The 12,657-nt window shown below is 41.3% G+C and overlaps 1 protein-coding gene across 1 annotated transcript; it reads left to right on the forward strand.

Annotated features, from left to right (window-relative positions):
* The first annotated feature begins 8,633 nt into the window (after positions 1–8,633).
* LOC145416248 (uncharacterized) lies at positions 8,634–12,398 on the forward strand. The gene is made up of 2 exons (XM_080285250.1): positions 8,634–11,422; positions 12,335–12,398. The coding sequence occupies exons 1-2, from the start codon at positions 8,634–8,636 to the stop codon at positions 12,396–12,398; spliced, it is 2,853 nt and encodes a 950-aa protein (XP_080141376.1).
* The last annotated feature ends 259 nt before the right edge of the window (positions 12,399–12,657 follow it).

Here is a 12,657-nt window from a genome sequence, read left to right on the forward strand (position 1 = left end):
ATCCTGCTGCACATCCGTGAACTCGTTAGATAACATTGTCAATAGGCCATTCATCCCTTGTTCATCTGCTGTATAGTAGAGCAATTTACATTCGCTTTCCAGTCTCTCACCTGTTTCCTTTCCTTCTAGTTTCCTGCACATACACAGCACTCCAACCTTCCTACACTCCATCAAATCAGTGAAGTCTTTTCCTTTTCCACTCACATACACGTGCTTTTGCCCAGAACCTTCCCTCCCTCCCAGCCACCATTATCTGCCTCATCAGTCTCGCCTTCCAAAATAGCTGTTCCATGATTTTGGTCAGCATGTCTTTGCCACTCATTTTCCAGTTCATTTTCTCTGCTGCAGCCCACAACTCCGCCGTTTCCTTTTTCATACCCTATAATTCCTCTTGTCAGCCACCCGGAACAGTTGTCTCATTAGGGTCTAGTATACGAATCCTTATTTCCCTTCCATTTACATCCATTTCCACCGACAGGTTTTTATTTCATTTTTATTGCTGGTACTTGTAATAGATCTTTCAAAGATGTATCGCTTCTAGTATAAAAAAAATTGTTCCGTGGTTGCATGATTAAAAAGTCGTGTATTACAGATTAACTTAATTTAGATATATACTTGTTCATATACCCGGAAGTGATATTGCGGCGTCCTTTCCCTTTCTTTCATCAGGATTCTTTTTCCGAAGTTACCGTTACTTTAGTCACCAACCCATTCAGGACCTGAGGTATTTAATTTTTATCTTGTTGACAGTACGGTAGATGGTTATTTGAAGATAATCTTAACCTTATATTCCATATAAATCAGTTGTCTTATAATTTTTTTTCGAGTTTGTAAATGCTGCCTCTTTCAATCTCCTCTACCTACTTCCAAAAAATTATGACCATTTTATATATATATATATATATATATATATATATATATATATATATATATATATATATTTATATATATATATAGATAGATATAAATATCTATCTATCTATCTATCTATCTATCTATATAAATATATATATATATATATATATATATATATATATATATATATATATATATATATATATATACACACATACTGTATCACCAACATCCGGACCTCGTTTCCCACCCTAGGCCAATGTGAGGAGTAGCAATGTCCAGACAGCCCAAATTTGCACACTCCAATAGGCCACGCTTCCATTCACTCATCATTCAAGCCCCCGGAATCCTGGCTCTATCTATTTGCCAAAAACACTCACCACATTCTGTAGCTTTACATAAACGTATCTGATAGAGCCAATCCGGACGCTGTCACGTTAAAAAGGGGCACTAAATCCCTGATCATACGCTTCTTCTCACAATATTCATCCAGCCAGCTCTATCTCTTGTCAGTTCCCCAGTCTCACCGACTTCCAAACCTCTCTTCCTCACACACTCATCCACCATATCTCTTCACCTTTTCCTTTGCTTACCTCGCCTCCTTCCTCGTTCAAATTAGCTCAGATGAACGATTTTTCACCGCTCTATTGTTATCCATTCTCTCCATATGACCATACCATCTCACTGCACTCTCTTCGATTCGGGTGTCCACAGACTTCCTCACTCGACATTTTTCACGAATCAAATTATTTCGTATCCTATCCACTCTCTGTACTCCACGTACATTCTTCAGCAGTCTTATCTCCACTGCTTTCACTCTTGACTTTTCATTTTCATGCCACACCATAGTCTCACATCCATATGTTAATTTTGGCATTAACACTCCTTCATGTACAGTAAGCCTCGGGCAGCTGCAACACTCAAACCTTTGTTTCTTATCAAGGCCTTCATTGCACCAGCTAGTTTTCTTCCTTGTGTCTCATCTTTCCACTTCTTTTGCACATTTACCTCTCGTTTCTATCACTCTACCTAGGTATTTGAACTCTCACCAATTTCAATCTCTCTCCATTCACTGTAACATCGCACTGGGAGCCACCTTTTCTCTCAATAACCATCACTTTCCTCTTTTCTACATTTAGTCTCTAGGCATGACGCTCACAGACATCAGCAAAACTCTGCACTAGTCTACCAAGTTCTTGTCCGGTATTTCCATCTAGTACTGCATCATCAACATACAACAAATTTAAGATATTCCATCCATCACCATTCATTACCAACGTCATCCCCCTCTCCAAAACCCGTGTTTTTATTCCTGTCGTCACCCCGTCCATATATAAATTGAACAACCATGAGGACATCACACAACCTTGTCGCACGCCCACACTGATCGTGAACCATTCACTTAGATGTCCATTAACCTTTACACATGCTTCACTACCATCATAAAAACTTTTGACGGTATCTAGCAGCTTACCATATACACAATACATGCACAAAATCTTCCACAATCCCTCTCTGTCAGCTTTGTTGTTTGCTTTTTCCAGATCCATGAATGCCATAAACACCTTATAGTCCTTCTCACAAGCTTTCTCTGCTATCTGTCTCACTGCAAATGTTTGATTCACACATCCTCTGCCACTCCTAAAGCCACCCTGTTCATCACTCACTAAGACTTCTGATATCTCTCTTACTTTATAATAATTCTTAAATATACCTTCCCTACCACACACAGTAAACTCATGCCAAGGTAATTCTTGCACTCATTTCGCTCACCTTTATATTTGTACAGGAGTACAATCACAGCCTTTTTCCACTCTGCTGGCACAGTTTCATTCATCCATGTCCTCTTACATATCTCCAACAAACACACCATTCCACTCTTTCCACTACACTTAATCATCTTTGCATACATCTCATCAACCCCAGTTGCTTTCCCATTTTTCAGCCGCTTCACAGAGCTCTTCACCTGTTTGTCACGTTTCCTGGCACTGCATTTATTCTGTGCACACCCCTAAAACCAATAATTTTTACAGTGGCTCTGCTTTCTCTGTTCCCATTCATTAGGCTTTCAAAAGACTCGTTCGATCTGGCCCCTTCTTCATCCCCATGGGCTAATAATCTGCCACTTACATCCTTCTCAATTTCACATTTCTTTCTGCTTTCACTTCCACATTCTACACCTCTTTCCAGAATAACTTCCTATTTTCTGAGTAGTTTTCATTCATTATTCTTCCTAGATCATCATTTACCTCCTGCTTTTTCTTCTTCACTGATTTCTTTACGTGCTTCTTGTTCTCAGTATATTCAGTTCTAATTTCAATTGAACCCCTGTTCTGTAACCATTCTAGCCACTTCTTCCTCTTTTCCTCCACTGCTTTCTAAAGGCCCCGTCACACGATCAGTGGGCAAGTGTGGTGGCCAAGCATGGTGCTGAAGAGTGTGGTTCAGCTGGAGTTTTGTGTCGTTGACGAATCTCCTCGAGCAAGGATGGTGCTTCAGTTCCGCACGTTTACACGATCATTTTCCACGCATTCTCCGCTCCCATGCTGAATCACCACACTTGCTCACTGATTGTGTGACGTGGCCTCTAACTTCTTCATCCCACCATGCCGCACCTTTCCTCTTTGTTGTTACTCTTGCCACACCACACTCTGCTTTAGCATTTGTAACTAAGCAATCCCTATATGCATTCCACAGGCTGTCCAGATAATTTTCATTCCAATTTACTGATTCTAACTTCTCCTCTACTTTGGTCCTATATTCATCTGCCACATCTTTGGTCCTCAGCATCACGACTTCCAGTCTCTCTCCCTGACTGCTCCTCTTTCTCCTGGTCTACCCCACTCCTCTCAGCTTGATCTTGGATACCACAATCATATGATCTGACAGACCTCCACATCGTCCTCTCATGGCCCTTGTATCAGCAACCATTCCTATCATCGACCTCTCTACGAGCATGTAATCAATCAGGTTCCTGTCAACACGATCCCCATTCCCTCTATACCATGTATATTTATGTCATGTTTGTGTTTGAAATATGAGTTACAAATGCACAACCTCCTTTCCTGACACATATCCTACAGTCACTTCCCATTATCATTTTCTCCTGGTACTCCGTTACAACCCATTATATTATCCTCAGGACCAGTGCCTATTGTTCTATACTTATCACCCATTACGATCATTTTACAGCTACTGGGCATTTCTCCCACTGCCTCATGCAGCTTGTCCCAAAATATGTCTTTCTCTCTCTCTCGCTCCTATCCTCACACTGTGCATATGCTAAAATCACCGCCACTTTCACATTCTGAAACTTGAACTTGATACACACACACACATACACACACACACACACACACACACACACACACACATATATATATATATATATATATATATAGAGAGAGAGAGAGAGAGAGAGAGAGAGAGAGAGAGAGAGAGAGAGAGAGATTGACCGTCAGTTAATTTAACCATTCTCAGACCACAAAACGGGTTAAGCTGTACCATATCCATCAAAATCAGTAAAGTGCACTATGTGAGTGCGTGATGAGAGAGCAAGTAAGTGCCGGTCTCTCAAAGGTCTCATATAACAAAGTTTGTTTGACCCAAATTTAAACAAGAGTTTTTAGCTCGGTGGTTTTCATAGCAACCATCAAGAACGTTTCAGTATACAGTAGGTCAGCGCACTCCTGCAAAAGGAACTGGCACCTGTTTTCAACAACACATTAGTATTCTGGGCACTGAATGTGCATTTAGCGAGGTGCCGTAGCATTTATCACACGCACAATGTTCACTTCTCTGCACCCTACCTGCCGTGTCAATGAACCGCGTTGGTAAATTCTTGGCTACTGATCAAATGATAAAACCCCAGAATAGGGCGATTACCCTTACTGATTTCACCCTGTACATAGAAAAAGCATCCATGTAAAAATATGAACTTAATATTCGATATTTTATTGTTAGAAATCAAGCAAGAAATCATAGTGTTACATCAGGAAATCTTTTTTAAATTCGATTTCATGGTGAAGCGTGTCAGTTGAAGCCCTCGGTACATTACCTTGGAAAGTTGGGATGCCAAGAGGTTTCTTTGGTCTCATGACTATATCTTTAAAAAAATTACTGAATGTATATACTACCTGCTGAAAGAATCTCTTCTCTGTTTCACATTGTAGAAAGGTTATTACCGTCTGAAGACCATCATGGTTGGGCCGTGTCGTGTCGGGCCGGACAGGGTCGTGTCAGGCTGCCCATTTCTCAGCTGAATATTGATATCGCTTTGCTACGCTAGCTCACTTCATTAGCTGCGCTTTCTTGCTAGTAAATATCGCCAATGCTGATGATGCATTTTCAATGTCTTTAGGGGGGATTCCTTTTCTTTTCCTCTTCATTTCACTGTCCGGTTTGCTACAAAAAGTTAAAAGGATTTATGATATGTCTCATTCACCAATTCGCATTTTTTTTTTTAATGATAATTCGTTTTTACCTTTACAGTACTCGTGAATGTTGCCTATATCAGAAACAGTTTCTATTATCATTCTTTACTACAAATTTCATGTAACAGCGAGACGGTGAAATTCATCTTATGGGAGACCGTTGTTAGTGAAAGTGATACAAATAAGTAACACGAGTTCTAATGGTAAAATCTACCTCAGCCTTACAGCTAAGTTAACCACGTACATTACAGTGCAGCCAAAATACAATCACCATTATACTCTTTTCACCTTAACCCCTTAACCACGGGACGTCACGAAAGTGACGCTCGAGCGTAATGGATCATACCACGGGGCGTCACCTTTATGATTCTATGTTATTTTGAATTCGCCTGGGCTTTCAAGTGGTGGCTTGTATCGTTTATCAGTACTGCCAGTGTCCAGCAATAGTCAGCACTGCTAATGTCATCTGTACTCCCATCCATTGTTGACAATTTAGCCATTTTTCCCCGTTCTTGATTCCCCTCCCTTCCTCCCCTCCATTACCCTCTCCTCTCACCCGTCCGGCCGCACTGTGCTAAGCAAATCTTCCTCGGATTATTCCACTGATTTCATCCATTGAAATGAGCCCTATGCCCTATTCTTATACAAAATAATATATACAAAAACGAAATAAGGTAACTGATAGTGCCATACACCTGGAATTGGCTAATTATCACCTGGCAACACCCCACATGCACTCGTTCGCTAATTTTCCCTGGTAATTTCCTCTTGAAATATGCCATATGATCTATTCTCGTAATGAAAATATATATAAGAAAGGAGGGGAGAAGCCTAAGTGATATTTACATTCACCTGGAACTACCTAATTCATTATGTATTGTGTAGATTTCCTACTGTGAGGGATAAGATAGGTATACTTAAGTTAGAGTAGTTTCTTAGGCTTGCTGAGTGTATTTGTTTAGATTCCTTGTCTTCAGTATAATTTATTTTGTAGTCTGATACAGATAGTTTGGGATCGAAACAGTTACTTAGGGATGTTTTAACAGGTTATGGTTCATTCACGTAAATGGGGTTCGATCAGTGCTCCAGAAGTACTCCCCTTTTCGAGATTTTGTTTGATTATGAATTTAATGCTCATTCATTCTGAGATCATGAATCAACTATCTCATTACTTCGGTGGTTGAACTGGACAAGAACCATTCTCATTCGGCCTAGAGACCTTCTTCCTCACTAGTTTCTCTACCTCCATACTGGACGGTAAGATTACACAGTGCTTTGTGCTTTAACTATATTTTGATTTAAGATATCAGAAAACTTTCTGAAATACTTAACTTGATTTTATATAGTGATCCATCAATACTTTGTGTTTACGACTTGCGTGTCATCTGTGATATACCTAAGTGTTTTGTGGGCTGTGCTAATTCTTATCGTTTTCCAATCTAGGAGGCAGGACCCTACCCACGTCAAGGGCCGGGCTAGGGAGGCGTCCTGGGTGTGTATTGTGTAGCCGTGGTGCAGTATCTACGGTGTCTAGGTGGCAGTACCAGGAGGAACTTCAGAGGACCCGAGCCAGTGTTGGGTGTTGTGTGAAAGGCCTAACCACCTGATGGGCCTGATTGCTTGTGTCCTTCTGTGTAATGCCTCCTTAATGACTTGTGAATAGATGTTTATCATTTTTGCTCTCTTTCCTTGACCTCAGATAGGGTAAGCAATAGTCCGTCCTGAAATCTGGTGAATAATATTCCTTTACATGTGGCGACCTCGCCAGGATACGACTGCTTACTCCTTTCTGTGGTAGAGGGAATTGAAGTTATTATACATTTATTCAACCACTTCAGCTAGGTATGTTGTGTAACCTGCCTATGATTATTGCCCGCCATGGGTAGCTTGCCATCCTTGGGGCCCGGAGGTAAGCCTTTTATACACCAAGTATAATTTCTGTATACCAATATTTGTATATTGTATACCAAATTTCTGACTACTGCTCGCATCCTGCAGATAGTTTCGTGTTGTCTTCTGTCCTGAGAAGAGAGAACTATCATTCAGTTAGGATCTTGTATGTCATAGTCATTATAATCCATAGACTTAAGCCTCATATCTCAGTAGGAGCTACGTGAGGTTCTCCCATACTTGTGGGAGTGAGAAGCTAGTTATTTTGCATTATTAATGTTTTTTTTTACCATGGATGATTCTATTGACACTCTTAAAAATCAAGCCGAATCTCTGGGGCTTAAAGGGAATGAAGTGGCTCAATATGTGCTCCAACAACAAGCCATAGCTCGTGAGGAAAGACAAAGGGAGAGAGAAGAGAGAGAAAGGGAGAGAGAGAGAGAAAGACAGAAGGAACGAGAAGTGAGAGAGCTCGAGAGATTAAAATTAGAATGCGATCTACAGTTAGCCAAAAACGCTCAACCTTCAAGAACAGTTTCTGATCCCCCTGAACCGGGTAGACCTAAACTACCCTTTTATAAGGATGGAGAAGATATCTCTTCATATCTCATTAGATTTGAAAGGATTGCTAGTCTTCTGGGAATTAATAGTGACACTTATGCAGTTCGCTTGGGTAGCCTCCTGACAGGAAAATGTGTAGACATATATACTAGTTTGTCTCCAGAGATTACAAAAGACTATAACTTGTTAAAAGATGCTCTTTTGAGAGGCTTTGCTAAAACCCCAGATAGTTACCGCCAGGAGTTTAAGACTGCTAGGATAAAGTTTGGGGAAACCTATGATATGTTTTCCATTCAACTAAGCCGTCTTCTTGATCAGTGGATGACCTCTTGCTCCATACAGAAAGAGTATAAGTCTTTAAGAGACTTCATTCTCCTTGATCAGTTTTTGTCATCGCTTTCCCCAGACTTGAGAACCTTCATCAAGGAACATAATGTGACTCTTCTGAAGGAGGCAGTGACCCTGGCTGATAACTGAGCATCGGCTCACAGTGCTTACCCTAAATCAAAATTTGATCCTAGTAAAGGTAAGAAAGTTGGTACTTCTAGTTCAAGTCAATCTAACCAATCTGATGCAAGTAAACAGTCAGGCCAGTTACCGTCTGTCACAGCCTCTCGCAAGAGAGATTATTCTAATGTAACTTGTCACGGATGTGGTGAGAAGGGGCACATCAAACCCCGTTGCCCTAAGAATCCTCTTGTTTTTAAACAGCTAACCCCAGCAGCTCCTGAACAGAGAATAGGATATTGTTTCAAAGATAGTCATCTCCCAGATTATACCACAAGTGGAACTGTTAATGGCTCTTGAGTTTCCACTATTATTAGGGACAGTGGATGTTCATGTATACTTGTATCTGAAGAGGTTCTTCCAGATATTGATGTGTCAGGGTGTAAGATGGTAGAGGTATCGGATTATCTGGGACGCAAAGATTTTTTCCCTCAAGTTAGGTGCTATATCAGGTGCCCCTACTTCACAGGCTGGGCTGATGTACTGAGAGCCCCCATAACATTTGGCAGTGTATTAATTGGGAATGTGCCTGGTGCTCTTAAATTCTGTAAAGAAGAGAGTGCAGAGCCCGGTAATGTCATTGGTGTCGTTCAAACTCGTGCCTCAAGTAAGAAAAGGGTTCACCCTTTAGTTCTTCCAAAGATACCTCCTCTTGACATAACTCCCCAACATTTCAGTTCATTACAGGAGACCTGCCCTACACTCTCGTCTGTTCGAGCCAAGGTACAGTCAGGAGAGACTGAAGTAATTCGTAATGGAACTACCTTCAAATACGAGGTTATTGATGGACTAATGTATCGCACATGCACTGCTGCCAGGTTTAAGGGGAATGTTGGTAAGAAGTCTTTAGTTGTTCCTAGGGATTGCCGAGATCTTATCCTCTCAGTTGCCCACGAAAGTCCTTTTTCAGGTCATTTCTCTCATAGGAAAACCGAGATGAAGACAAAGGAAGTATTCTTCTGGCCTGGAATGTCTGTTGATATCAGAAACTATTGCAGATCCTGTGACAAATGCCAGCGCCTGTCACCGAAAGGTAGAGTTAAGCCAGCTCCACTCCAAGCCATGCCAATTATCACTGAACCTTTCACTAGAGTGGCAATCGATCTAGTTGGTCCCCTATCCCCTCCATCCTCAGAAGGCCACAGATATATCTTGACCTTAGTCGACTTTGCAACAGGATTCCCTGAAGCCTTGCCCCTTAAGAACATTGATACTGTATCCGTAGCAGAAGCTTTGATTACCATCTTTTCCAGAGTAGGTATACCTCGTGAAATTCTTTCAGATCAGGGAACTCAGTTTACCCCTCAATTAATGCAGGAGATCCACAAGCTTTTAGGGGTTAAACCTTTGTTTACTACACCTTATCATCCACAGAGTAATGGGCGGATAGAGCGACTACATTCCACCCTTAAAGCTGCTTTGAGAAAGCTCTGCTCAGAGAAACCAACTGAATGGCACAGGTACTTGATCCCCACTATGTTTGCTTTACGAGAGGTTCCAAGCGATAGAACTGGGTTTTCTGCTTTTGAGATGTTGTATGGGAGAACGGTGAGAGGTCCATTAGCAGTCTTAAGAGATCTATGGGAGGACCGTAAGGTAAATGAGGATACTCGTACTTCTTTCCAATATGTCGTAGAGTTACAGAATAAGCTGGAAGAGTGTTCAAAGATAGCTGCCCAAAATGCCGAGATCTCATGTGCCCAGTATAAGTCCTACTTTGATCTAAAGTCTCAAGCTCGAAAACTGAAGCCCGGTGATGAGGCCCTTGTCCTCTTACCAGATACTCACAATAAGTTGCTTATGTCATGGAAGGGCCCTTTCCCTGTCCTAGAGTGTAAGAATAAGGTTACCTATGTGATTGATGAGAATGGGAAGAGCAAGCTGTATCATATTAACCTCCTAAAGAAATATCACCGCAGAGCTTGTGCTGGTCTTGCTCAGGTCATAGATGAACCTGACTCCCTTAATGATGCTTCCAGACCTTTGTTAACTGTGCAAGCCTGTGTGTTGACAGCGGATGATGGTGACGAGGACCCAGAGATTCTCACTGTACCAGTTGAGAACGTACGGCCTGATCCCCCTTGTGATGTAAGTAATAATGCCATGGTTTGTCCTAGCCTATCTAAAGATAAAGTAAAAGATCTAATGTGCCTTACTGGCAAGTACAGTGAAGTATTCTCTGAAATTCCTGGGTGCACCACCGCTATAGAGCATGACATTGTCCTTTCATCAACCGACAGACTGAAATCAAACTCATACCCAGTGTCCATCCATCTAAGATCACATTTTGAGAAAGAGGTAGATAATCTCCTTGAGTTAGGAATAATTCGGCCTTCATCTTCCCCTCACTCTTCACCTGTTGTACTGATCAAAAAGCCTGATGACAGTTATCGCCTGACAGTTGATTATAGGGTACTTAACGACGTTACTCAATTTCATGCTGAACCTATGTGTACTATGGAGGAGGATTTGCACAAGTTTACTGGTGCTAAGTATTTTTCTGAGTTGGATCTATCTAAGGCTTATTATCAGGTGCCTTTGTCTGAGAAAGCACGACCTTTAACAGCTTTTCAAACCCACAAGGGACTGATGGAATTTACTAGAATGCCATTTGGGTTAGTAACTGCTTGTGCCACTTATATACGCCTCATGAGAATTGTGCTGGCTGGTCTGAAGAATGTTTCTTTCTACTTCGACAATGTTTTTGTATTCTCTGCTACTTGGGAAGAACACATGAAAGCCCTTACTGCTGTTGTGGATAGACTAAGAGAATATAACTTGACAGCTAAGCCTTCCAAGTGTAGGTTTGGATTCCCTTCTATCCAATACTTGGGTTATGTTGTTGATGGACAGTATTTGAGACCCCAGATGGACAAAGTTCAAGCCATTTTAGAGATAGAGCCCCCATCCAGTAAGAAAACTCTGCGATCCTTTTTGGGAATGATTTCTTTTTACAGGAGATTTATCCCTAAAGCTGCTGCTATGTCTGCCCCTCTATCTGACCTGCGGAAAGAAATACATGAACCATTACCCTGGTCAGATGAGTCAAGAGAATGTTTTGCTAAATTGAAGAAGGCTTTAACAGAGTACCCGGTTCTTAGGCTTCCTGACCTTACACTTCCTTTTGTACTTCGAACAGATTCCTCCGATTCGGGCTTAGGAGCTGTCCTACTGCAGTATGTTGATGGAGTGCCTTTTCCAATTTCCTACGCAAGTAGAAAACTTCTAGATAGAGAGACGCGGTATTCAACCATAGAGAGAGAATGTTTGGCTATAATCTTTGGGGTACAAAAGTTCAGTTTTTATTTAACGGGTGCGGAGTTCATATTAGAGATTGACCACAAGCCACTGATCTACTTAGCTAAGTTTAAAGGATCCAATAATAGGCTATTGCGATGGGCCCTTAGCTTGCAGCCCTACAGATTTAGGTTAGTTCATGTTGCAGGCTCTGATAATATAGGTGCTGATTTCCTGAGTCGAGCCTATAGGTAATAATCCTTGTTCTATCTATCCTCTGGCTAGATACTTCTTAGGGGAGCTGTGTGAGGGATAAGATAGGTATACTTAAGTTAGAGTAGTTTCTTAGGCTTGCTGAGTGTATTTGTTTAGATTCCTTGTCTTCAGTATAATTTATTCTGTAGTCTGATAGATAGTTTGGGATCGAAACAGTTACTTAGGGATGTTTTAACAGGTTATGGTTCATTCACGTAAATGGGGTTCGATCAGTGCTCCAGAAGTACTCCCCTTTTCGAGATTTTGTTTGATTATGAATTTAATGCTCATTCATTCTGAGATCATGAATCAACTATCTCATTACTTCGGTGGTTGAACTGGACAAGAACCATTCTCATTCGGCCTAGAGACCTTCTTCCTCACTAGTTTCTCTACCTCCATACTGGACGGTAAGATTACACAGTGCTTTGTGCTTTAACTATATTTTGATTTAAGATATCAGAAAACTTTCTGAAATACATAACTTGATTTTATATAGTGATCCATCAATACTTTGTGTTTACGACTTGCGTGTCATCTGTGATATACCTAAGTGTTTTGTGGGCTGTGCTAATTTTTATCTTTTTCCAATCTAGGAGGCAGGACCCTACCCACGTCAAGGGCCGGGCTAGGGAGGCGTCCTGGGTGTGTATTGTGTAGCCGTGGTGCAGTATCTACGGTGTCTAGGTGGCAGTACCAGGAGGAACTTCAGAGGACCCGAGCCAGTGTTGGGTGTTGTGTGAAAGGCCTAACCACCTGATGGGCCTGATTGCTTGTGTCCTTCTGTGTAATGCCTCCTTAATGACTTGTGAATAGATGTTTATCATTTTTGCTCTCTTTCCTTGACCTCAGATAGGGTAAGCAATAGTCCGTCCTGAAATCTGGTGAATAATATTCCTTTACACCTACCAATCATTTC

This window comes from Coenobita brevimanus, chromosome 105 (assembly GCF_032717465.1).
Source record: "Coenobita brevimanus isolate Jiangsu-jjx chromosome 105, ASM3271746v2, whole genome shotgun sequence".
In the NCBI taxonomy this organism is placed as follows: Eukaryota; Metazoa; Arthropoda; class Malacostraca; order Decapoda; family Coenobitidae; genus Coenobita; species Coenobita brevimanus.